Source organism: Colobus angolensis, unplaced genomic scaffold, assembly GCF_000951035.1.
Source record: "Colobus angolensis palliatus isolate OR3802 unplaced genomic scaffold, Cang.pa_1.0 Scaffold282, whole genome shotgun sequence".
In the NCBI taxonomy this organism is placed as follows: Eukaryota; Metazoa; Chordata; class Mammalia; order Primates; family Cercopithecidae; genus Colobus; species Colobus angolensis.
Window position 1 is genome coordinate 1,510,149 of NW_012116066.1, and position 27,899 is coordinate 1,538,047.

General features: G+C 38.2%; 1 protein-coding gene across 1 annotated transcript in view; it reads right to left on the reverse strand.

The window, feature by feature from the left end:
• Positions 1-27,899, reverse strand: part of DOCK11 (dedicator of cytokinesis 11) — a gene marked incomplete at its 3' end in the record, with an annotated part of 157,159 nt that overhangs the window by 30,820 nt on the left and 98,440 nt on the right. The window contains exons 36-45 of the mRNA XM_011948698.1: positions 25,942-26,008; positions 24,226-24,273; positions 22,765-22,907; positions 20,994-21,109; positions 18,691-18,828; positions 14,540-14,722; positions 11,576-11,689; positions 8,842-9,057; positions 8,694-8,751; positions 803-909 (exon numbers count right to left, since the gene is read on the reverse strand). Coding sequence (XP_011804088.1) covers positions 803-909; positions 8,694-8,751; positions 8,842-9,057; positions 11,576-11,689; positions 14,540-14,722; positions 18,691-18,828; positions 20,994-21,109; positions 22,765-22,907; positions 24,226-24,273; positions 25,942-26,008 — 1,190 coding nt within the window. The remainder of the gene's footprint in view (positions 1-802; positions 910-8,693; positions 8,752-8,841; positions 9,058-11,575; positions 11,690-14,539; positions 14,723-18,690; positions 18,829-20,993; positions 21,110-22,764; positions 22,908-24,225; positions 24,274-25,941; positions 26,009-27,899) is intronic.

Sequence of the window (27,899 nt, forward strand, 5' to 3'; positions counted from 1 at the left end):
TAACACTCTTCTCTATGGGAACCTACTGCTATAGCCAAAAGGATCCACTCACCGTGCCTCAAACATGTCTTACACTTCCCTACCTCTTAGTCATGGTGCCTGCTCTTCTCCCGTCTCTTAGAATGCCTTCAGGCTGTTCTCATTCTTCCAGTCCCTCTCTGATCATACCTCCTCTAGTCTACCTGAGCTCTAAGGCATCTTTCACCTTTGACTTTGCATGGCACATACTGTCTATATTATTCAAATATTATTCAAAAGTCTTTTTTCCATTTCATGTACATGTATTATCTCTTCAGGTGGACCTTGGAGGTCAGGGACTAGTCATATCTAATTATTTAAAGCTCCTAGGTCACCAAGTCCAGGGCCTTGCTCTCAAGTTAATGTTCAATAAATCTTTGGTGGTTGACTGACAGCCAAAGCTGTTTTCTATCCATGTGGCATTTAGAGCAGAAATTTTCCATTTAAAAATACTTTTGGACATACTCCGTCTTAGCTGAAGAAAAAAAAAATGTTAACTCTATTTTTTATGGAAAAATTTCCAACATGTGTTGACTCTTATCTAGTTACTGGGATGGTGACTTGAGGATGGCAAATGCTACATTTCTAAAACTAGACAATGGGACCAGTTCAAGAGACAGGGTCTTCTAAACAGGAACATCTTTGGCCTGGACAGTTTTAATACTTAAAGTTCACTAACCCTTAGTTACCTTCAAAATTAGGTTAGCTGTAATACTGTTTAATATACATGAATTTTACGAAGTGAAATTTATATAACCGGCAACGCAGGCCCTGGAATCCTTACTTCACTATAATGGACATCCATCATCCCAGCATCTTCTTTCATTGCTCCTTCTTCATCTATATTGGGAGTAATTTTCTTGAAGGCTGAACATCCATTAGGAAATAATTCTGTGTGAATAAAAAAAAACAGTGGAGTAAATTTATGAGAAAGCATTTAGTAAATAACAGTGAGCCTTACAGAGATGGGCTATTTAAAATAAAAACATATTTTTGTAAGAATCAAAGTCTTAAGTACAATTTTCACTTGCAAAAATTTTAAAATTTGTTTCCATCTACTACATATTTTATTAGCTTCTCCCCTACAAAGTGAGCTTAAGTTACTTATGAGTAAGTTTTATTCTTTGACTATGTATCATCTTCAATGGCTAGTATAGATGCTCACCTAGTGCAATCTAAACATTTATTTAAACTTTGATCCTATATACATTTGTGTTCTATCATCTAAACAAGAGGGCAGGCACTTTTCAGGTAACCACTAAGTGATCTTTGGTAACCATGTCTAGTGCCTAATTTCACTGAGATGTGGGAGAGGAAGTGAGATGTTGGAGAAGGTCTGGCCTAGGACTTTTAAGAGTCAGGAAATGAAACAGATGGCAGGGATGAAGCATCCTAGAGAAAACAGGATGGGGCACTGAAAGAATCATTACTTTGGCCGTTACATAGACTCAGCTCTATCACTAACTGTGTGATTTTGTGCTAATGCTTATCTCCCTGGGACTATAAAAAGTTTTATCATCTGTAAAACAGGAATAATAACTATGCTATAAATGAAATGTAAAGTGTTTAGAATGGAGCCTAGTACATAAGTACTCAATGAATTATTATTAGCAAATAAGCCTACCAGTAAATAAACTAGCCTTCTCAAGGTAGAATAAAATAATTGCTGCCCCTGGACTCCTGGGAAGTAGGAAGTGAACTCAAGCTGAGAACACCTGCTGTAGGCTTCTGGACTAAATTGTTACTGTCAAGCAAGAGTCTAGGTGTAAAGGCCTCATGGTTCCCCTATAGATTCTAGACAGGGGAACATGTGTAAACATTCCTACTGTCTCTGCCTTTACCTTTATCTAAGTGGTCTGTAATTTTAGAGTTCAAGGAAAATTCTGCCTCTTTAAAACATAACCATTGAAAAAGTTTCAATGAAAAAGCTTCCTTCCGATAGGAGCTAGTCACACACATACACACGCACACACATACAAATGGCTCTCGCAATCTACTGTTCTACAATCTAACACTGATACTTACAAATAGTAACCTTTACTTACAACTAAGTACTGGTAATCTTCCTGTTAGAGGTTGGGGAAGGAAGAAGGAAAGTTTAAAAAAAATCAGACCTCATGTTGAAGAGATTTCTCAGAATTCTGGTGGAAAAGAGGTTATATATGAGGGCTTGGATTTTTCCAACTCTTGTCTAAATGAAACCTAATCACTAGATGTATATCTTCTGGGTAAGATGCTTGACAGAACATGGGTAGGAACCACACATAGAAGTAGGAACCACACTTCTTTGAGAGAAAGATGAAAGTCTGCTAGGGGAAGATAGGGTTATTTTGAAACACTTTTTTTTTTTTTTTTTTTTTTGAGACAGAGTGTTACCCCGTCACCTAGGCTGCAGTGCAGTAGCCTGATCATAGCTCGCTGCAGCCTTGACTTCCCGGACTCAAGCCATCCTTCCGCCTCAGCCTCCCCAGTAGCTCAGACTACTGGTGCAAGTCACCACAGTCGGCAAATTTTTATATATTTTGTAGAGACCAGGTCTCATCATGTTACCCAGGACGGTCTCTAACTCCTGAGCTCAAGTGATCCAACCGATCTCGGACTCCCAAAGTGCTGAGATTACAGGAGTGAGCCACTATGCCTGGCTTTGAAATACTTTTTCAAGAAGGGAGAAATACATGGGAGTAGTGAGTGAGTTCTAATTAAGGAAGAAGGAGACCCACGAATGAAAGTGATATTTACTTTGACCCACCAAGCTGTAGGACCATTTTTGTTCAAATAAAGTAGCTAATAAAAGGCATCGGGCTGGGCGCAGTGGCTCACGCCTGTAATTCCAGCACTTTGGGAGGCCAAGATGGGCAGATCACAAGGTCAGGAGATCGAGACCATCCTTGCTAACAGGGTGAAACTCCATCTCTACTAAAAAAAAAAAAAAATACAAAAAATTAGCTGGGTGTGCTGGCAGGTGCCTGTAGTCCCAGCTACTCAGGAGGCTGAGGCAGGAGAATGGCATGAACCCGGGAGGCAGAGCTTGCAGTGAGCTGAGATCATCACTACACTCCAGCCTTGGTGACACAGCAAGACTCCATCTCAAAATAATAATAATATTATTATTATTATCATTATTATCATTATTATTAATTAATAAAAGGCACTGAAGATAAAACATAGCCTGCTTCATTTCTGAAGATAAGCATGACTAAAATGGTCTGTTACAGACCTCTAGAGAGTTCTATTCAAAGTACTGGACCATAAAAAGATAAGGAAGTTTCACCAGAATGTAAATCAATTCCTCATTTCCTTCCTCAACAAAGTCTATGAAAAGGAACAAGTCAGTTGAACAAACAGAGTGTTTAGTGACATGGTTCATTTACATTCATGACGATACTCCTTATCTTGTTGTAAACATGTGATAAACAGTTCTCAGAGTAGCAGCTGGTTTGTGGGATACTCTTTGTGCAGTAGTGCATTAGGAGAACTTCTTGAAATGTAGAAAAAACCATTCCACTTAATCACCACTATCAAGTCAAGAGCTCGGCTGTAAAGAAGAGGGCCCAAGACTTGAGTGAAGAGACAAAGAACATAGCCTTTATTGAAGAAGATAGTCAAACCCTGAAGGCCTCAGGCAGCTAGGTCCATAACTGGGAAAAAAAAAATCCCATCTGTTCAAAAGAGATTATTACTTTAAGTCATTTCCAAACATAGGGCTTTTCTAGAATGCTGGGATTTAAGGGAGGATGAAGAAAGGCACACACTCCTATGCCAGAGATGAGATGAGGCTAAGAGCATCTTGCTAGAGAGTCTTCTGGTATATCTTAAGTAGAAGTAGGGAAAATTATGTTTTATCTCAGGAACAAAGACATAAACGCCCACTTTTGAAAGTTGTGTCTGGGTTACCTACTGCAAAGACTACTATCATGAATTTTCAGCTTCAGAGTCCAATATTCTTGTTAAATGTGTTATCTTAATGCATCTGCCTAATAATGTATCTCTACCCAGAGATGACTATATTCCTCTCCCTTTTTGCTAAAGTTATCAACACCCATCAATATCCAATTATATCAGGACCCTTTGCTTGTTAGATTCTTTAAAATGCTTGGAGAAAATCCTGATTCCTCTTAGTTCTAGAAAGATTTTCAGATGAAACAAGTTGTTGAGTCTAGAATTGGCCAGTGTACATATCCCAACAGAAGGAGGGATCTGTTTGAGGGATCTCATGTAGACCTATGCAGCCCTGTAGAGGGTGGTCCTGGAGAGTCTGCCATCAGTTTCTCTGGTATTTGACCAGGACTGTTGACCTTGCCGTTTATAGCTGTAACTTCTGTATTCCTGACTGCTGTCCTAGGGAAAACAAGATCGAAACTGTTCAAATAGACACCACAATCCTGAATACATGATATCCTGTGAAAAAAAGTGGGAAGGGGTGTGGAAGATGGGATAGGAGTACAACCCTTGATAAAAAAGGATGGCTAGTCAGAAGAAGGATAAGAGCTAAGAGTCCTGAGGGGAGGATAAGAAGGGAAAAAGCTATGACTAGGAAAGAATGAGGGAATAAAAAGCTTGATGAAACTCAAGCTATCAGATCCTGGATACAAAGACTTGGGAAAGAGAACAACATTACCCTATAAGGAATGAAAAAAAAAAAAAAAAAACCAGACTCTATGGGAAAGGAAATTCCTTTTCCTGAGTTGATGGGTGAATCCTTGCAAGCCTGAAGCTTTGCTGAACCTAGGATACTGTTTGGTGGTGAAAGAATGCAGAGACTTGACTCTTGTCTTCCCTGGGGAAAACAGTTGTATCCTCTCTCGGGAAAAGAAAAAAGGGAGAATGTGATCTAGAAATTTTGAGGTTCTCAAACAAAATAAAAATAAGCAAATTCTGACATTTTTATTTTATATTTTTTGGGAGGGAGGAGAATAGCTGACACGCAGTATTACCACTTTGAGCTGCCTTCAATAAAGGGAAGAGAATAGTGATCCTTAAGTCTCTCTGGTAGAACAAGCAAGAGCTCAGGCTGCCTGAAAGAAGTTTGAGGGTAGGGTGAGAGCGGGGGCAGGGAGAACTGCATACCACCTTTCCGTTTTCCTGTCAGTTCAGTGCCTGATCCAGTGAAGAAAAGGACCTGGAAATGGTCCCTTGTGGGTGCTGTGTAACCTTCGAGGGGCAAGGACCCCTAAGCCCTTCCCTGCTTAGGCAATGATCCAATACGACAAAGTATTTTTTCCCTTAAAAATGCTACACAGTAGAACATCTGCTTCCAATGTGTCAACTGATGAGTAGTATTTTATTCCATCTTGATTTAAAAATGTTTTATAATGTACTTCAGGAGAAACTGGTTAGGAATTAGAGAAAACAAAACATTTTTGGCAATGGATATGTAACGGATTTAAAATATACTCTAATGCTCCTTCCCTCTTGGCCTCATTATCAAAGGGCACTTAATGATAGAAAACAAAGGGCTCTAAAGGTGCCAAATTATCTTTGTCAAATACATTGATCTTAAGTGTAAATTCAATGATTTTTTTTCAGTTCTGCACTCAAACGTATTTTCATTGACTCTGTCAATTGCCAGGTCTTATCTAGACTTCAAACAGCTCACTAATGCTTTCTCAGAATGGATGGGAGGTTAACAGATTACAGGTTTTTTAAAAAAAATAGTTTTGGGGGAACGGGTGATTTTTTGTTACATGGATAAATCCTTTAGCAGTAATTTCTGAGATTTTGGTGTACCTGTCACTTGAGCAGTATACACTGTACCCAATGTGTAGTCTTTTATTCCTCCCTGGCCCCCACCCCCAGTCCCCAAAGTCAATTATATCATTCTTATGCCTTTGCATCCTCATAGCTTAGCTCCCACTTATAAGCAAGAACATACGATATTTGGTTTCCATTCCTGAGTTAGTTCACTTAGAATAATACTCAGTTTGCATTTTTAACTTGTGTTTTAAATCAGTAGTCGACCTTGGTATAGCTAGTATAGTTGAATCAGCTAATTAAGAAAAAAAAGGTGTTTTGGATCACTGAAGCTAAGTGGGGAAAACCCTCAGGACTTTCACTACTACCACTATTTTAGAATAAGATTTTCTAATTTAGGCAAATAGTGTTCCAGGTTTAAAAATAGATGGCATCAGCAAACCACCATGGCACATGTTTACCTATGTAACAAACTGGCACGTCCTGCACATGTATCCCAGAACTTAAAATAAAATAAAATTTAATTAAAAGAAATTAAAAAATAGATGACACCTATAAATAAACATGTAAATTCTCTTAAACATCATTTTTTGTTTAACATTCAAAACAACATTTTCTCCTCATTAGCGAAGAGTGCTTTGATTTCTATGAAGGATAAATTCTAAAAAACCTTGAGGGTATTATGAAATACATAAATGGCTAGTTAAAAATATTATTCCCACTTCCTGAAACATATCAGTTTGGTGTTTATGCTAGTTGCCTCATGATAATATCCAGAAAAACCATAGCAAGAAATTCTATTTCTAAAGCTTAAGGACTGATAATACAGATAAATAATTCTTGATTTTTCCTTAGCTTTAATGTCTTTGCACTTGTGAAAAAAACAAAAACATTCCAGGAAAATAGTTTTAATATAATTAACTATTTTCAAAATCTAAAAAGTATAGTTTTAGACTTAGTGGACATAAAAATCTTCAGATTTCTACTATTATTATTATTATTTAGATGGAATTTTGCTCGTCGCCCAGGCTGGAGTGTAGCGACGAGATCTTGGCTTACTGCAACTTCTGCCTCTCGGGTTCAAGCGCTCCTGCCTCAGCCTTCCAAGTAGTTGGGATCACAGGTGTGTGCCACAATGTCCGGCTAATTTTTGTATTTTTAGTAGAGACAGGGTTTCACCATGTTGTCCAGGGTGGCCTCAAACTCCTGACCTCAGGTGATCCACCTGCCCCGGCCTCTCAAAGTGCTGGGATTACAGGCGTGAGCCACCATGCCTGGCCAGATTTCCACTAATTAAAAAGATGAGATAATATTAACCTATTTCTCTGAAGACATACTTGAAATCACAGTACTCCATTTAAGATTCTCATATCTGTCAGGTTATTTGAAACTTCAGGTGTGTAATTTCAATATTTACTTATACTGTGATTTCATATGCATACCAGTGATTTTTTAAAAAACCCTCAAATGGGGCCTCATTTTGGTAATTAATCTCTTTTTCTGTTTAAAACTCACATATGTATACTAAAAGGAGAAAACTAAAGTATATCAAACACATAGATTGTTCAAAAGAATTCCAGAGTCAGACAGAAAGTGTTAATTTAAAATATAAGTAAAACGAATCTACATTTTAATTATATTTGAGAAGAATATTTTTTAAATTTTATTTATTTATTTATTTATTATTTTTTGAGACAGGGTCTTGTCCTGTCACCCAGGTTGGAGTACAGTGTCCTGGGCTCAAGCTATGATCCTACCTCACCCTCCTTTGTAGCTGGAACCACAGGCATGTGACACCATGCCCAGCTAATTTTTGTATTTTTTGCAGAGATAGGGTTTCACCATTCCTGCCCAGGCTGGTCTCAAACTCCTGGGCTCAAGTGATCCACCTACCCATGCCTCCCAAAGTGTTGACATTACAGGTATGAGTCACTACACACGGCCAAGAATCCTTTCAGAAAGATTCTCCACATGGATGTTATGTGAGGCAATCAAACACTGAGCCTCAGTGTGAAATGATGGATACATAGTTAACTATAGGAATTCTGGAATTAAAAAATAAAACAAAATATGGCTGTGTTCCTACAGCTGAAGCCAGAGTGATATGACTCCTTTAATAATTTGGTTTCATTTTGCCGTACTGTTACTCATTCCACTGCCTTAAAGCAAGTAGCTTGGACGTTGAGATAGAGATTTCTTGGCTGCCATCTCCACTGCCAATCGACGTTTAAACCTAACTCAACTGGGTTACTATTTGAGCAGATGCAGTTTGTTCAACAATACTGTTGAGCGTAGTCAACAATACTGTTTATGGAAAGGGACACTTCCAAGTAGATTTCCTGAATTAGGAATCTTAAATTAGGAATTCAGGGCTGCTGGACCTGAAACCCTTCAAGAGTGTGACTCCCTTTTCATACCCAGGTATCACTGCACTAAAGTGGCTGGAGAGACATAGTCTATGGGTAGTCGGTGATGTTAAGACACATGAGGGGGAAACAAAGAATCTGTGTTATCCTGACTTGAGCCTTGAGAAGAATTTAATTTGTGGCAGCCTTCCAGGGAGGGACAGTCTTGGAAAATAAACACTGGGCATCAGGCCTAGCCCTGTACTATTTTTTTTTTATACATATTTTACATTTTATTTTAAAATAGGTACAGGATCTCACTCTGTTGCCCAGGCTGGTCTCAAACTCCTGGCCTCAAGCAATCCTCCAGCCTTGGCCTCCCAAAGCACTGGGATTACAGGCATGAGCCACTGCACCTGGCCACCCTGTACTATTTAACTTTTCTTGTAATCTCTAATGAAAGCAGAAGGGACAACAAACAATCCAGTCTTCTTTTGTAACAGCTTATTTTTAACACTGAATGAGGCCAAGGGTGAACATATTTCTCAGCGTTCAATTATATCACAGTTAAACTACAAAGATAAAAAGCTATTATGCTAAATGAAAATCCCCCCATCTCTAAAAACAGAAATATCTTACTTTTTCGATGAAGAAACTCTGCAACTAGAGCTGCTACATGGACATAACACATCGCAGCCTGAAAAAGGATGACAGAGAAAGAACTGTCAGAACATGCTCAAGGTATTCTGAAGGGCTATTTATTTAGAACAAAACTTTAAGTAGTTACCTCTGAAAAATCTCCATTTTTTACATGAATTTTGGCCATGCTATCAAGCCAGGTTTTCCTGAGCTCTGGGGTGCTTGCATAGGACTTGGCTAAGCTATACTGGAGATCAATGAGCATTTCAGGGTCTTTCTCATGCTCCTTCATTTGGGCAGTGGCCATAAGAACAGTGCGGATTCTCTTCGTCAAGTCTTTGACTTCTGTGGGAAAGGCAGTTGCCTAATTTCAAAACAAACAAAAAAGACATGTTTGACAACAATATCGATGTGCTCTAAGGCTTGTCATCCAATGCTGAGGACATAATATGATTTTCACTTCCTGTTACAGTTCTTGGTATATTGCATATAGTACACTGAAAGAATTTTAAATAAATTATTTTTAAAATATGTAACTAGCCCAGGCTTCAAAGGCTCTAACCTTGGTGGCAGTATATTCACAGGACATAAAAGCATTAGCTCTGGAGTCAGACTGCCTGGCTTTGAATCCCACATCCTCCATTGTGAATTCCATAGCCATGGCAGTGATCTTTGTTTGCCGTTTTCTTGTAACAGTAACTAAAAACTGATAGCTTACTATGTGCCAAGCACTGATCTGGGTTCTTTACAGGTTTTAATTTTTACAACAACCCTATAAGTGAAGTACTATTATAAAAAAGTGTTTAAATGCTTGACGGAAGTCTCAAAATTGGTAAACATAGAGACAGGATTTTCACCTAGGCAGGCTGGCCCTAGAGCTGGTGCTCTTAGCCAGCCTTCCATTCTGATGAGCATAGCTACTCCATCCACTAACTACCACATACACTAAGGTGAAAACCATACTGCAGAAATTTCTATTTACGCAAATGGGAGGTCATGAATCACAAAACACTCCAGAAAGTTTAGAGAGATCATTAAGTTTTCAAAGTTTGTTTTTGGCACCAAGAATACCAGAGTTTCCTCTTTACCCTAGCCACTGCTAAGGAAGTCCTACTGCATCCTCTTAACCCCCACAGGAGTAATCACAATTATCTATATGATTCAGAGATGATGACAAAGAGACAGGTACAGGGGTTACGGCGCTTGTCAATATGAACACAATATGTGGGGAGAATGGTTTGAAAAACTGCCTTCTTGATCAGGAGCAGTGGCTCATGTCTGTAATCTCAGCACTTTGGGAGGCCGAGGCAAGTGGATCACCGGAGGTCAGGAGTTCGAGACCAGCCTGGCCAACATGGTGAAACCCCATTTCTATTAAAAATATAAAAAATTACCCAGGCGTGGTAGCAGGTGCCTGTAATCCCAGCTACTTGGGAGGCTGAGGCAGGAAAATCACTTGAACCCAGGAGGCGGAGGTTGCAATGAGCCGAGATCGGGCCATTGCACTCCGGCCTGGGCAACAAGAGTGAAACTCCGTCTCTAAATAAATAAATAAATACAATAAACATAAAAAATAAAAACTTAATCCCTTTAAAAATAATAATTATATACATAAAGTTCCTTTCTATAAATAGAGATCCCATTTACCAGGGGAAAGGCATATCTTTTTGTAATAGGGTTTGTTGGTAATGACTGCCATAACAGAATTAACACTAAGTCATTTCATAAATGAGTTATGGAAAAGAAAAAGATTTCCTGTCAAGGAGAGAGTATACAAGCCCCATTTACCCAGAAAAACTTACCAATCTACCTATATAACATAGTATTAAGGATGGTAACAACTGATAAAAACAATTCCTTAGAGTATAAGCATAAGTGGTGTAACTTGTTTCTATGCTCACAAGATTAGCTGGAGCATACACTGATCCCCTGGGGAACTAGTAGAACTGGCTGGAAAGCAAACTTTCCCAGCCTGAGAGTGGTTGGCACTACACACAGTTATTTTTCAGTGCAAGCAACATTCCTGTGGGAATATTTTTTGGTACATAGATTCTACACATCTAAACATCAAATACGCTGTGACTATGAGCTTTTAATTTTTTTCAGATTTTACACAATATTGTCAAACTGTGTTGGAAGATGACCTTTCCCAAGAATGGGGATGATTCATTCTTCTGGGAGGAAAAGTCCTACTGGGAAAGGATTCTTCTTCCCTTGTATACATGTGTCACCGAAGATCAGAACCTGCACTCTATGCAACGAAGCAATAGATGAATTTTTACAGTGCTATGTAAGTTTTAAGCATATAGGAAAGAAAGCAGAACAGTGGTCAGAGTCTTGGGTTTGGCCTCGGGAAACTGGTGCTTAAGAGCAACAGCCTTGGTGTTAACAGATAATTTTCAAAACTCACAAAACCATCAAATAATGAATCCCTTCTGTGCCATTTCTCATCCAATGGCAATGAATCAGGCAACTGTTAGCTATTCTAAGTGAAATTTTGTGAAATTTCAAATTCGGTGCTTATTTAACCAATATTAAAAGTGGTGACAATTGTTAAGAAATAAAGGATCTATATATTTTCTGAGCAAGTTTGGAAATGAAGCCCAGAAAAAAAATTCAGATTCAACTTGCCATAACAAGTATGAATACACAGTATATTCATTCATCCATCCACTAAACTGATATTGAATATCTGCTATGTACCAGGCAGTGTTCTAGGTACTAGAGATACAGTGAGGTACAAGACAAAGCCCTTAACTCATAAAACTCACATTCCATACATTCTATACTATCAAAAGTTGTGAATCCAATGACAGTTTAAGAGTTTAAACTTCCCTGACAGTAAAGGTGGTTATAATTTATTATTTGAAATGAGAACATACCTTCATAGGTCTGTCACTATTTGCAAAATTATTGATAATGAATAAAGACTCCTGAAATCTTGATCCTCCGCTTAGTGCTACATCAGCTATCAGTTGGCTTACAGCAATTATTATCTGTGAGAAGAAGTAAACATTATTTTCCAAATATCTTTTGAACAAATGCTGCCTATGCTCACCATTTTATAAGTACATAAGCACTCACATGAAATGCTTCTTTTAAAGATTCTACACTGTACCAGCATAATGTATTTTCTTCATATATGAGGGGTTTACATTCTTCTGCTGAAATCGTAACTTGAAAGGCCTCATTTCAAATTTTAAAGGATCTTTCTTGGTTAGATATAACAATTTTTCAAAACTCACAGGACAGCCAGATCTAAAACTATTTTCGTAATAGTGAACTGATACAATGGTAGTCAGGTCTCCATTTTAAATATGCTTTCTAGGTTGTAGCTGTGGCAAAAGTGAGAATAAATCATGTTTTTCTTTGATGATTTCTCATTCTTTTCATTAGTCTATTTGTTGGCTGGAATTCCAAGTCCAGTGCCTCAGCAACTTTCTTTGTTTTTGACCAGGGCTTACCTAGTTTAACAAAAGTTTATGCAATGGACTTTGATGGTACTTTTTATTTTTTGAGACAAGGTCTTACGCTATTGCCCAGGCTGGAATGCAGTGGTATGATCTTGGCTCACTGCAGCCTCGACCTCCCAGGCTCAGGTGATCCTCCCACCTCAGCCTCCCAAGTAGCTGGGACTACAGATGTGTACCACAACACTTAACTAACTTTTTGTATTTTTGTAGGGACAGGATTTTGCCATGTTGCCCAGGCTGGTCTCAAGCTCCTGGGCTCAAGTGGTCCACCCACTTATGCCACCCAAAGTGCTAGGATTATAGGCATGAACCACTGCCTTTGATGGGACTTTTAAATCTCTCAGTCTCTCTTGGGTGACTGCCAAAACAATTCATGCTAAGATGTTCATGGCTGGATGCTTTACCACTGGTCCTAGGAAGCAAGACACAGTAATAGCCATGGGTATGGGCTCTAGAGTTGAATGCCTTAGATACAAATCTTGACTTTATCAATAATTCACTGTGTGGCTTTGGGAAAGCTATTTAACCTTTCTGTGCCTCATGTTTCTCATTTGTAAAGTGGCTATGATAAAAATCCCTACTTTGCAGAGGATGAAAGAGATGATAACCATTAGAGTACTAGTTAATCCTTTATTGAGCATTTATTATGTGCCAGTGTTCTAAGTCTTCACATTTATTAATTTGTCTATATTTGAATAAAAGACTTAAAGAAAACTGATGCTTTGACTCAGAAGAATGAACAACAATGGGGAAATTTCAGGTATATTGACACACAAATTAGAACAATGCTCTGGGGGAAGGTGGGTTTCCAAGTGCCATCTCATATAAAAGCAAATAGTAAAGGAGCTCATGTGTAATGATGGCTGACTCTAACATGCAAAAGTAATTATATAGCAGACTTTTACAGGAAGCATACACAGTATTCCTATTGGATTTTCACATTATTGATGACATTTTTCAATAAGCAGCTTATGGTTGTCTCCCCATTAATAATCTTGTCTCCAGTAAACAACTCCAATGGGACAGACCATGACAGTAAAGATATAAATAGGACCAAGGATTTCCCATATTATAATGAGGGCTACTGAGTCAAGCAGTCCCAATTGTGGTTTAGTTCAGAGCTATTTCATCCAATAAACCCAAAACTATGGAGATGCTGAATAATAACTATCACGTAGGAAGTAGCTATCTTGTGCTACACATTGTGTCAGGCACTATAGGCACCATACACAACTTATTTTAATCCTCAGGGTAATGCTGCAAAGTGAAATACTCAGTCTCATTTTACAAATAAGGGAACAGGTTTAGCCAGATTGAGTGATTTGCTTAGGGTCACACGGCATGTAAGGATTTAAGCTATGATTTAAGCGCAGGTAGGCCTGATTCTGAAGTCCATGCTTTCCACTGAACTTTGAGACATCTCTCAGTTTTAAAATAAGTGGGCATACTGGAGCATGAGAAACATAAACTGTCTCATCTGTTCTGTAAAATCTAACAAGCTTGTTATTTAATCATGTCATTTAATCCTCATAAAAATCCTATGAGCTAGGTAACAATATTTACCCTACTGCATTTGCAGAAACTGAGGCACTGAGAAGCTAAGGAAGTAACTTGTTCTAGGTCACACAGTATGTGGCAGTCCTCAAATTTGAACTAGAGACTGGGCACAGTGGCTCATGCTTATAATTGCAGCACTTTGGGAGGTTAAGGTGGGTGGATCACCTGAGGTCAGGAGTTTCAGACCAGCCCGGCCAACATGGTGAAACCCCATCTCTACTAAAACCATAAAAATTAGCTGGGCATAGTGGCACACGCCTGTAATCCTACTCGGGAGGCTGAGGCAGGAGAATCACTTGAACCCGGGAGGTGGAGGTTGCAGTGAGTTGAGATCACGCCACTGCATTCCAGCCTGGGCGACAGAGTGAGACTCCATCTCAAAAAAAAAACAAAAACAAAAAACAAAAAACAAAAATCAAACAAAAAAAAATCGAAATAGAGCCTATGCTCGTAATGTCTCTGCTCTAGAGCCGCTCTCTTCTGTAGAAATATGACACGACACATATGTAATTATCAATTACCTAGTAGCCATACTAAAAAGAGACTTATTTTAATATACTTAACCTAATACAGGTAACATATCATTTCAACATACAATCAATATAAAACAATTTAGATATTCTATCTTTTTCATACTTAAGTCTTCAAAAGCCATAACATATTTTACACTTTCAGAACATCTAAATTTAGACTAGCCACACATCAAGTGCTAGATGGCCACACTGTATTGGACTGGGTTGGGTGGCTCTGGATCTTGATCTAGAGGTTAAAGATTGAAGAGAAGAAAGATGAAGAGGCTCTTTTATTTTCACTGACCTGCAGATGTGTCCTCAAAAAGGTTTTCCTTTTGGTATACTCAAAGTTGTTTCTCATCAAAAGATACAAAAGTGCAGATGCTTCGTTCCTGGTTGAGCTAATCTTCGATGTGCAGCACTTTAAAACCTCATAGCAAAATGCAGCACACATGTTTACTCTTCCTTTGAAAAATGCTGAAGGAAACTAAAGAACAGGGAGAACAGAAATAAGTATTTAAAATCCAATCATAAAATCAATAGAGTATCAAGGGCCCTCTATATCCTCACCTAAACTTTTGCTGGGTGCTTTGAGGATACAAAATCAACATAAGGCAGGCTCTACTCTCCAGAGTATTATTGTATATAATAATATAATATATATAAAAGTAATTGCGGTTTTTGCCACTATATAGTGGCAATTACTTTTGCACCACCATAATACAGTAAGCAGGTTCTCAATATGTTTTGAAAGAATGCCTGAAATGATGAATGATGGATCTCAAATGTGGGCTTAAAAATGGGAAGGTCAATCTTCATTACTTACTCTTTTGCTTTGTATTTCAACAGTTCCTTTATTGTGAACATCAAAGTGCTGAGAAAATTATAGCTAAAATCTACTCAGCAAGTGAAGTTCATCTTTTAACAAAATGGGATACAGGAGATACACACATGTATCCTCTTCACATAAACACTGATAGTTAAGATACATTTTAGCATAGAAAAGGAGTACGAAAGTGACTAATTATCCGAAGAGACAAGTGGCCTGTTCCTTTAAGAATGTATTCGGTCTGCTTTGTGGAAGACACAATAGACTTGTTACAATTTCCTGTGCTTATAGGTCTAGGCGAGCAAATAATAAGCTGCTTCAGGGTACACAATAGATGTTTTTCAGAGAGTGAAGCTAGAGGGCCATGTTTTAAAAATTATTTCTTAGGAACCTTGAATTTAGACCCACATTATAGGAATCTACCCTTTATTTCACCTTAATACCAAGCGTAATTCTATGCAGATAATGAACGCTTAATAAATGTTTTCTGATTGGCAACTGGGAAAACTCACTAATAATTTCACCAGACTAAACTAACTCTGGATGAAGCAGATACTCTGGTATGAAAATAAACATTTAAGGGAGAGCATAGCTATAGTGTAGCTCATCACTACACTAAGTCTTCTACCCACATCACTCACTTCTCTGAGTGGGCAATGGCCAAAATCATCAATGACCTCCTAATTGCCAATTCTAACAGACCTCTTTTCCCCTTTATCTTATTTGACTACTCTGTATACGTCATGACAATGTTGGAACTCTTTCCTTCTTTGGCTTCCCTCATATTCTTCTTTCTTACCTTTCTTCCCACCTCTGTGGCTGCTCCCTCTCATCTCCCTTACAGATTCGTCTTTGAACCTCCCTTCTATGTTATTTCTCTCCAGTGTTCTGCTTTTGATTTTTGTTGTTGTTCTTCTTCTTCTTCAATGTACTATCCAGGGAAAATCAAACCACTCTCATGGCTTCAACTACCACTTGTATGTTGATGCTCCCACTAGTTCACTATGCTCCAAAAATACCGGCCTTTTAGTTCTTAGAATATTCCAAACGGTTTCCCAACTCAGAGCCTTGGCACATGTATGTCCTTCTCCCTAGATAGTTCTTCTGTAAGCTCTTTTTACAGCTGGTCCCTTTTCAATAATTTGGATCTCTCTGTTTGTTTTTTTTTTTTTTTGAGACGAAGTCTCGCTCTGTTGCCCAAGCTGGAGTGCAATGGCACGATCTCGGCTTACTGCAACCTCCGCCTCCTGGGTTCAAGTGACTCAGCCTCCCATGTAGCTGGGAGTACAGGCGCACACCACCATGCCCGGCTAATTTTTTTTTTTTTTTTTTTTTACTAGAGACAGGGTTTCACTATGTTGGCCAGGTTGGTCTTGAACTCCTGACTTTGTGATCCACCCGCCTCAGCCTCCCAAAGTGCTGGGATTACAGATTCAGGTCTCATTTTAAAAGTGACAAACCTATCTAAGATAAGAGTATCTCCCACAAATCATTTACTGTCTCAGCACCCTGTTTGTTCCTTTCCTAGAACATATAATACTTTTTTTTTTTTTTTTGAGACGAAATCTTGCCCTGTCGCCCAGGCTGGAGTGCAATGGCGCCATCTTGGCTCACTGCAACCTCTGCCTCCTGAGTAGCTGGGATTTACAGGCACCCGCCACCACGCCTGGCTAATTTTTGTATTTTTGCCATGTTGGTCAGGCTGGTGTCGAACTCCTGACCTCAGGTGATCTGCCCGCCTCGGCCTCCCAAAGTGCTGGGATTATAGGCATGAGCCGCCGCACCTGGCTCATAATTACTAATTCTTTTATTATTTATTTTCTGTCTCCCCTATCCCCACTAAGACTGAATGCTTCATGAGAGTGAAAACTATTATTTATTTTGTATCTCCATTGCATCTCCAGGACCTAGTACAGCACTTGACACAGAGAAGGTCCTCAATAAATACAGTATGGATGAATGGAGAATGACTCCAAGTCTGGCTCTCCAATCTGATCCCTCTCCAGAGCAAAGATCCACATATCTTAATGTCCCATAGGCACTCAAATTCAACAGGTCTACAAAACAGGACTCATTAATAATCTTTTACTGCAAATGTAGTCTTTCCCCTGTATTTCATATCAACTACCACACTCCACCATACTATCAGTGGACTGATGATCAAATCCTGTAAATCCTTTTTCAACATGTCTCATCTGCCTTTGACCCTTCATATATCCACTGTCACTACCTTACTTCAGGCCCTCATTTCTTATCTAGCTTACTGCAACTAGTCTTTTTACTGCCTTTGACACTGTCACCAATCCTTCTTCAACACAACTTTTAAAGAGACTTTCCCCTGTCCTTACCAATTTTCTCTTAATACAAATATAATTGTGTTACTTCCCTGCTTAAAACCCTTCCATGACTACCTGATGCCTGAAAGATGAAATCCAACTCTTAAGATGAGTCCACATGATCTGTACTCCATTTACATCTTTAGTTTCATCTCTTGGTGAATCCATATTAAATCCTAGCTCCATTGCTGCAGAAAAACTTTTGGTAAATTAGAGTTTTTCTCCTGCCCACCCCCAGAGGTCTATTCAGACTTATTTTATCCTGATGGTATTTGTTTCTGTGTACGTGTATCTTGATGTGTGTGTGCCTCCCTCTACTCGACAATAAGCCCTTAGGGACTATATCCAGTAAGTACCTACACAGTTTTTGTTAAATGAATTATTTCTGAATCTCCTTCCCTTGGTTTCTTGTAACATGCTTGTGTTGAACTCGGCTTCCCATAGATTTTTAATTCATAAATTATATTAAAGAATGGCAATAAAAAGTTTCAAATTCATCTAATTTCTGTATCTATTAAATGCAACTAGCTGCTATATAAATAATGAGGATGGCAAAAAGTTTTCAAAGCTTAGCTAGCCTATTACACAAATAACGTAACTGAATTTCTTTGTCTTACTGTAGTTACATAAACCAGTGGAAGATCTGGACTGTGCCTTTCCATAACCTTAGCTCTATCTTGGTTTATTATGTTTATTCTTAAGTTTAAAAAGCCCCTGAGCACAGAAAACAAATCTTTGCTGTCTGTTTCAGTCATATTTCTTCCTAAAAGCCAAGTCTGAGGTTATTGTTCAGCTGGGGCAAGTGGACTGCACATTTAGGGCCCTCAGTTACAACTAGCATTGAAAGTCAGGATTCATCCATTTGAACATGTACTGAGTGCTTACCATTTCCAAGATATTGGAATTGGGATTACAAAAGTTGGATCCTTTCAAAGTCTTTAGACATGAGTGCACTCATGGCTTATATACCTCCAACATGACAATACTTTTAAAAAGAAGCAAAATAGAGAACTGGCAGGCTTGGTAATTTTAAAATGATACTCTTCAAAGAAGCTTAATGGAAAAGGGAAGGTATTATGGGGTGAAATAAAAAGTAGCTTCTGATTTGAGGGGGTTCATGGTCAGGCCCTCTGTGTGTGCTTTGTTGCTCTGTATTTCTATTTACAAAGGCAGTACTTAATGGCTTCATGAGCTGGCATTGTATATGTCACCACAGTGACCCCCATTGTCCCATCTTTCTTTTTTGCAATGAAGACAGCCCACCGGCTGCTCCCAAGCTTCTGTCCTTACCTTACTGATGAAAGCTCTTAGTGAGGCAAATACATGTTTCAGTGACACTTCAGATTGTCCATTTTTAAGAAAAGCAAGATGTATATCAAACACTTTTTTCATTAATGGGTTATGGCCATCATTATTTAAAAGCTGGGTCTATAAAACATTAAAAAATATGGTTTATGCCCCACTGAGAATGACAGAACTGATTTCACCAATACCTGTTTATGAAACCACTGTTTGGAAGTTTCAGGAAAATAAAAGGCTCTTATATATAATTTCAAAATACTTGTGCCATCTTTCAACTTGGAAATCTCAAACAAATACTACGTACATGATATCCAGAATACTTAATCCCAACATTTTAAACAGGTGGAATTTTTTTTCAATGCAACACAACAATATACAGGACTAGTATGGGAACAGTATTTTCTATTAACCTATACCATATTGCTTCTCAATTAAGAAATCAATAAATTAAAAATGAATACAAGCCAATCAGCCTTTGTATTTCTGAGACACTAAATATTATAATGTATAAATGAAGGAAAATACCAATTCTATTAGATTATGATCTAATTTACTTTAAAAGTATGTTTACTATATGGTTAGCCATTCGTGAAAAATTAAACCCTCTATGAGTAGAGATATTTAACAGGTATCACAATTGAACAGACTATGTAAATTGTTCAAATGCCCCTTGCAAAGAAACAACAAATTGTAGAGAAATACCTATTAGTTTGTCAACTTTGTTTTAATCAGCAATGGTTAATTTCTCCAGCTCTATCCTGCTACCCTTCAAGAAAGTAACCAGCAGGTTACAACCTGGCCAAAAACAACAAAACCCAAAACAACAACAATCTAATGATAATACTGACAGCCAGAATCCCTGAATGGTATTTTGATTTTTCTGGCACTTTCCTTAGTATATTTCAAAGCATGGTATAGTGGCTAGAATCATGGTCTCTCATAACTGGCCTAGATTTCAATCCTGATTCTGCCACTGCCCAGCTGTGTGGCATTAACCTCCTGTGGGCCCCAGTTTCCCCATTTTCAAAAGGGAATAACAGTATCTACATCATAAGGCTATCATGAGGATTAAAAGTAAGTTCATATTTGTATTTTTAAGTTATTGAGATATAATTTACAAACCATAAAATTCACCAGTTTCGGGTATACAATTAAATTACATTTAGTAAATTCGGCAACAGAGTTGGGTGACCACCACAATACAATTTTAGAACATTTCCATTGTTTCAAAAAAGATCACTCCCCTTTCTCATTCCTAGCCTCACAATGAAAAAGTGAGTTAATATTTGTAAAGCCTTTAGGACAGTGCCTGATATTTACCAAGAGATTATATAAATGTTTGTTAAATAAATAAGAGGTATCAGAATAGGAGGAAGGAATACAATGTACATCATGAGATCTAATGACTTCCTTATTTATTGGCACGATGAAACATGGAGTTGTGTTGCATTTTAATACAGAACAAACCTAATACTTCATAAAGGGATCTGTAGCCTATTTATTAAAGGTATTCTGCAGGCTATTTTGTATTAGTATCTAATTCAATTTTCCTTTACAAGCCTCTTTGAAAAGCACAGGCCAGGTTTCCATAGAAAATCTCGAGGTCGCTGAAACAATTAACTGAATTACTTAGAGAAGAGGGGAAGAAGGAAAAAACAAACAAACAAACAAAAAAACACATCTGTATAACTGAAGTGAAAGCAAGCAAGATTTTTCACCTTTGAGTTCTTACATTATAGTCATATCATTTTTACTTTTCAAAGCACACGTCCATTATCGCATTCCCCCCTCCAATAATCCTGTTAGATAAGTGCTTTTACCTTCTTTTTAAAATCATAGCAATGATGATTTGCACTGAGAGGCAAACATCTGAGAAAAAACACTAAGTGCGTGGCTAGGGAAGTCAGCCAGCCTGCCTGGACATCATCTACCCTGACAGGACCCTCATCACAATGGGTATTTGGGCAAACAGATCCAATCATATTTTGGGCTAAAAACTGCTGGCTACTTAAAGTATGGAAACTTTGTTTTTAAACATGAAAATCTAATAGAATTTAAGAGGTAGAAGAGAGCTTAAGGGCAAGTGAGTCCATTCCCTTCCCTTTATGGATGACACAAGTGAGTCTCAGTGACTTCCAGGGTCACATGATAACCAAACTAGAACTGCCACCCACATTTCCTGACTATTCATGCCAGCCTTTTTCACTGCACTACCCCACATTTGACTAGGTAATTTCTGTATAATGTTACTTTGCAATGGTACCAACTGGATTACAACTCTTCATTTTTACCTTGAAGCACTGAGTGAAAAATGATATGGTATCTAGTACTGTTAGGGAAACTTCAGTAGCTGTATTGCCTTCAAGAAGTGCCTGGTGGAAAATGTCTGCTTCAGTTGTTGTAGAACCTAGGATTAAAAAAGTAAATTAAACTTTTCCCAACATAAAGATGCACATAATGGTGCTGAATGACTTTCTACAAAGTCATTAAGCTTTTGTCTTAAGCCAAAGACTTAAGACAAGAAAGGGGGCTCAGCTGGGTGTGGTGGCTCATGCCTGTAATCCCAGCACTTTGGAAGGCTGAGGCGGACAGATCATGAGGTCAGTTCAAGACCAGCCTGGCTAGCATGGTGAAACCCATCTCTACTAAAAATACAAAAAATTAGCCCGGCATGGTGGCGCGCACCTGCAATCCCAGCTACTCAGGAGGCCGAGGAAGAAGAATCACTTGAACTCGGGAGGCGGAGGTTGCAGTGAGCTGAGATTACGTCACTGCACTCCAACCTGGGCGACAGAGTGAGACTCTGTCTCAAAAAAAAAAGAAAAGGGGCTCACAGCATCATACTGTATTTAACTCCTTCATCAAATATAGTCTGGGTTAATCAATTTCATTAGTTTTCATTACAGTTCTGTATCAAGAGCTCTGCAGGACATAATTAGGTGCCCACCTCTTTGGAGACAAGGTTTCAGTGATGAACTCTGGTGATGTAACTAGGAAATAATGTGGGAGGCCTTCTAAGTCATGCCACTAATTATGTGGGTAAAAATGAGAAACCACTAAATAGAAATTCAGCTACAGATAAACAGTAGTGCCTTATGGTCAGACATTTTCAATTATGCTGATTATATGAGATTTGTTTCTAAATCAGAAGGAAAACAAGGTATCTTGGAGGCAACTGAAGGAAGTAGTTTCATCATATTTTTACAAGAAGCTGAAGGCTTTAAAACATGCAGATTTAAAGGTCCTGAGTCTATTAGCTCAGCGTCTAGCAAAACATTATTTTTTATTACTAGGTCTTACCACAAAGCCAGTTTTGCTGACTTCCTTTTCTGAAACCTTCAGAGGACTGTGTGGAAACAAAACATTCTCACTCTTTGAGTTGTTATTAATATTTGCTTTTCATAGGAGACCTTCCATTTATATAACCCTCTAGCTTCCACAGTTGGGCAAGATTTCTCTCCTTGCCCTATTTGCCTTGTCAATACTTCAACCTGTCTGAAATACACCTTTGCCAAACTAGTATTTAGAGTTCACTGATTTCTGCAGTCATCTCAGCATGTTCATTCCCTAATCATTAAATGACCAAAAGTAACTAAACAAATATTACATATACTATTATATTAAGATGTCAATATTTGCATTAAAGTTTAACAGTAGGAATGAAGAACACCCAATATAAAAATATTATGAGAACAGCAATTCATGGGAAAAATTTAATTTCTTTAACACTATGAAGAAAACACCATGACCTAAAATTGTTCAAAAATCCATGTGTATTTTATCATTTTATAGTCATGTATGATGAAATTGATTATATACATATTTACATAGCAGAAAGATGCAAATATATGTATGTATGGGAAATCATTTCTCATCATATTGGTAATTTAAACCAGGACTTCTTTTCTTCATACAAATTTAAGGGATACAGGTGATATTTTGTTACATGCATAGAATGTGTAATGATCAAGGTATTCAGGGTATCCATCACCTTCAGTTTTTATTATTTAAACCAGGACTTCTTTAAGGTCAAATGGGTACCACACACACATTTTCACTTACTGTGATTGAGTGTAAATGAACTTTCTAGGCTACTAAGATGCTGAAGCCGGGCCTGCATTACTCCTGATCTGTTTCGAAGAGCAGGCATGGTTTGCGATTTTCGGTCTATTCCGAAGTGTTTTGACAGCCAGGCATCATGCACCCTAAAATAAATTTTAAAGTCAGGAACTGGAGTTCTCTAATAACATATCTCAATGTTATAATCTTTTTAACTAAAAAAAATTAGGTTCTCACATAAACATAGCAGTATACTCAAGGATTAAATCGAGTGTCACTAGAAATTGGATGAAGTTTTAATGTATCTTTAAAATAGCATATATGAATATAATTAAGGAATTTAGGAATTTAGAAAGAGCTTCCACTTCCCTTCTTCTTCTCAAAAACATCAGAGATAAGTGGCCAGCACTCCAATAAGATTCAATCTTTTCACGGGAGGTGAGGAAGGTCAAGAGTGGGAAGAAGATAGACAGAGGTTCACTAAAGGTTGAAATGAGAGGGGAAAATCCTAGAGTCAGATGTTCAAGAATGAGTGCCAATCTAATCTGTTTCTGGACTTGAGGTAAGTTTGGATTAGAAATTTTTACTCTGTAGGTATGTCTATTGCTAAGATAAACAAACTTTTCTTTGTTTTACTTTAATGTTGTTTCCATTTAAAAAATTACAACTGGGTTATACATGGACTAAGGAAGAAGTAGTTTATCTATCCTCTAGTAAACGTAGTGGGAGAGTTGACAGAATCCTAGAGACTGAGGTTCATGGTAACAATGGCCATATCAACTCCAAGTTATGGGAAAAGATGGTGGAAACTGGAACCCTCACCACCCAAACTACCTATCCTTAGGACGTTCCAGAGACTGAGCAATAATCTCCCCATCCACACAGCCTCTTAAAAATTAAACATTTTTTAAAAACTATTTTTAAGTTCCTTTAATGACTATCTCTACCCCTAAAATATATCTCATTGAAATAAGCAAGTAACCTTCTTCACCTTAGAATCCCTCAAATATTTCCTTAAGTATTTATTTCACTAGGACTTACATGACAAAAAGAGGAAATAGATAATATATCATTTATGTCCCAATTGCTGTTGGGGATTTCTATTTGCCTTAGTAACTGAGGTGAGTATTGATAGTCTTCAGACAAAAGTATAGACCTTACAGTTGTCCTCACTTTATGATTTCCTGCCTTTCCCTGGACCTAGCCCCTTCTGGATTCCTTTAGAAAAGATAAGCATCTCACAAGGTAGAAACTCTGTATGTCACTTTAATCATCACCCCTTGGGAAGCTTGAAAATGTAAAAGTTCCCATTCATTTAAATTTTCAGTTGGGACATGTTAACTAAATCATGGGTATCTCAATGTTAACTCAAAATATATAACCTAGGTTTTACATGGCATGAGTAAGATTGCCCTCTGTTGGAAGAGAAGGAAAAAGTAGAAATTGCAGTGCCATGGGAATTACCTTGCTATGTTTCTTTTCCCCATATATCTAAAGTGAAACAAGCATACTCTAGAAAGAAAAACAATAGCATGTTAGTAATATATTAACATCCTCTACAGATTAACAAGTGATATTTTAAAAGTCATGAGTTACAAAGAATGGCCTATTTAAATCATATAATGATACGTGTTTTGCTACACAGAAATACATAGATAATTAATTGTGGGCTTGCCATATTCTATCTTTCTCCATTTATTTGCTACAATTACATCATGTCTTCATATACAATTTTAATGACAGGTTAAAAAATACCTGTCAATGCAAATCACCCTTTGTGCTCTATAACTTATCATAGCAAAGGTCTCCATCAGTCATTTTTATTTTTGACACAGGATCTCGCTCTGTCACCCACGCTGGAAGGCAGTGGAATGATCATGTGCGGCTCACTGCAGCCTCGACCTCCCAGGCTCAAATGATTCTCTCACCTCAGCCTCACAAGTACCTGGAACCACAGGTGCACATCACCATGCCCAGTTAATGTTTTATTTTTTGTAGAGATCAGGTCTCATTATGTTGCCCAGGCTGCTCTCAAGCTCCTGGGCTAAAGTGTTCCTCCTGCCTCAGCCTCCCAAAGTGCTGGGATTACAGGTGTGAGCCACCATGCCTGGCCCACCAGCATAGTCAATAATATCTCTAAAAGGTTCTTCCGCACTAAAAATTGGGGCAATTTCTACATTTTAAATAATAACATTAAAATACTTTATATTATTAAAAATTTCAAACACGTACAAAAGTAGGGAGAGTACCATAGTCAACTCCCACATACCCAATCACCCCCTAGATTCAACAATGATTGAACTCATGGCTATTCTTTTTTGACCTCTGCCCTGAATAGGTCCCCTGATATATCCCTCCACCCTCCCTGCCCCTGTGTTTCTAAAGCAAATCCCCAACATCAGATATTTTCATTAGTAAATATTTGAGTACAATTACAGTAGTTAAAAAAAATCTTAACTGCTGTTTATTATCCTGACATTTTCCGCTAAAGTTTGTAAGACTTTAATCCAAGGGTTTGTATTGATATGCTTTGTTTTTGTAGACATGCACATACAAATCATATATGTGTACTATTTATTAAAAAATTTCTTGCATTTCATTCTATGTCTAACTTTTCTTTTAGCTTCCAATAATCATATAAAAATAGCTCAGGATGAAATGGAGGACAATTTCCCATCTCCAGACTAGTTTTCCCCCAAGTGTCTTGGAATACATACTTATATACATACGTGTGTGTCTGTGTGTGTGTGTGTGTGTGTGTACACACACAAATACACAGACACATTTCTGCAGTGGGTAGAATTACTCAGCTCTATATGAAAGTACAAATTCTAAATTCCAATCACTTCCACTGCTCCACTATTCCAGCATCTGTTCCAAATGAATGATGCAGAACAGCTGATACTACTTCCAGTTTTTCAGATCACAGAAAGTCTTTTGCTGGGCTGTAAAGATGGTTTATTATTACCTAGAGTTTTCAGCAATATAGAAAGTATTCCACGTTCACATTTTTCTTCTGTCTGCAGATAAAGAACCACTATGCCAGGCTCTATATTATCAGAATAATTTAACATTTTCTGCATTATTAGCAAATAAGCCATTAAAAATAGAAAAAAATGTAACAGTTGAATTCTCCCCAAATAAGGGGAAAGTTTATGAAGATAAATTAATATAACTTACTCTAAAAGTATAAGAATGTTTATGAGCTCCTGAGGAGATACTTTATTCCAGTAAGTTAAGAGAGTATCTGAAAATGGAATAAATAAAGTGTTAGATCTTCAAATAATTACAGCAAATAGCACAGTGAATCCCCAAGTCCTATGTAGCTTCAAGGACTATCAACTCAAGGCAAATCTTGTTTCATCTATATTCTCCTCTGCCCTCCAACTGCCCAGTACACACTCTGTATTCTTTTGAATTAATTCCAAATATATCATTTAATTGGAAATTAGTTCAGCATCAATGATCCTTTTTATGTGTTTTGTGTATGTCCTTTTGGGTCGCTTATCCCAATCTTCGTATCATTTCTGAAGACAGAGTAAAGGAAGTTGCTGTGCTTTTACTTTAGATGAGATATTTTTAATGAACTCCCTAAAATTTTATGCAAGATGGTGTGTTTAGGTGCATTTTTCTGAGAAGGTCAAATGCCTTTGCCTGCTAATCAGAGGGCTCTGTGAATAAAAAAATGTTTAAGAATTTTAGGCCCACTGCGGTGGCTCAAGCCTGTAATCCCAGCACTTTGGGAGGCCGAGACGGGCGGATCACGAGGTCAGGAGATCGAGATCATCCTGGCTAACACGGTGAAACCCCGTCTCTACTAAAAAATACAAAAAAAACTAGCCGGGCGAGGTGGGGGGCGCCTGTAGTCCCAGCTACTCCGGAGGCTGAGGCAGGAGAATGGCATAAACCCGGGAGGCGGAGCTTGCAGTGAGCTGAGATCCAGCCACTGCACTCCAGCCTGGGCAACAGAGCGAGACTCCATCTCAAAAAATAAAAAAAAAAATTTTAAACTTTAGCCCAGTTGCGGTAGCTCACATCTGTAATCCAGCACTTTGGGAGGCCAAGGTGGGTGTATCACTTGAGGTCAGGAGCTCGAGGCCAACCTGGAAAACATGATGAAACCCCTTCTCTACCAAAACTATAAAAATTAGCTGGGCATGGTGGCGGGCGCCTATAATCCCAGCTACTCGGGAGACTGAGACAGGAGAATCACTTGAACCTGGGAGGTGGAGGTTGCAGTGAGCTGAGATCGTGCCACTGCACTTCCAGCCTGGGGCAACAGAGTGAGACTCCGTCTCAAAAAAAAAAAAAAAAAGAGAGAATTTTAAACTTCAGAATAAGAGACAGATAACTTTCCTTTTTCTCTTTGCCTTTGCATTATAAATTCTGATGTCCTATCTATCTGTGGAACAACTATTTCAGACACAAAAGTCTCTTAAATCTATCACATATACTTCTCTTTCTTACCCATTTCTTCCCCAACACACCTACTTACTGAGATTAAAAAAAAATGAGATTAAAAAAAAAAAAAAAAAAACAGTGCCACCACTTGACTTTCCATTCCTTTTTTATCCTACTTTGATGGAGCTAATGGTGTCAGTAGACCCTCCTCTAACTGTAAAAATCGCATAGGTGTCACAAAAGCAAGCAAATGACTTAATTCCCAACTGAGCTAGAACCTCTCAATGATAAAGATGGAAGACAAGACAATGTTGGCTTTATGGAGGGGCAAGGAGGATGAGGGATGCCGGGAGGTTGACTTAGTTACTTCCAATTTTCCAATTGTTTTATAAGACCACGAATATTGCTAGGTTTCAATTAATACAAAATGCTAATCATCAATAATAAAACTGAAAATAGAATCAAAATTTGACTTGTTTTAAAAATTAGGCCTGGCCCAGTGGCTCACGCCTGTAATCCCAGCACTTTGGGAGGCTGAGGCGGAGGGATCATGAGGTCAGGAGTTCGAGCCAGCCTGACCAACATGGTGAAACCCTGTCTCTACTAAAAATACAAAAATTGGCTAGGCGTGGTGGCGCGCCTGTAATCCGAGTTACTCAGGAGGCTGAGGCAGGAGAATCGCTTGAACCTGGGAGGTGGAGGTTGCAGTGAGCTGAGATCACGCCACTGCACTCCAG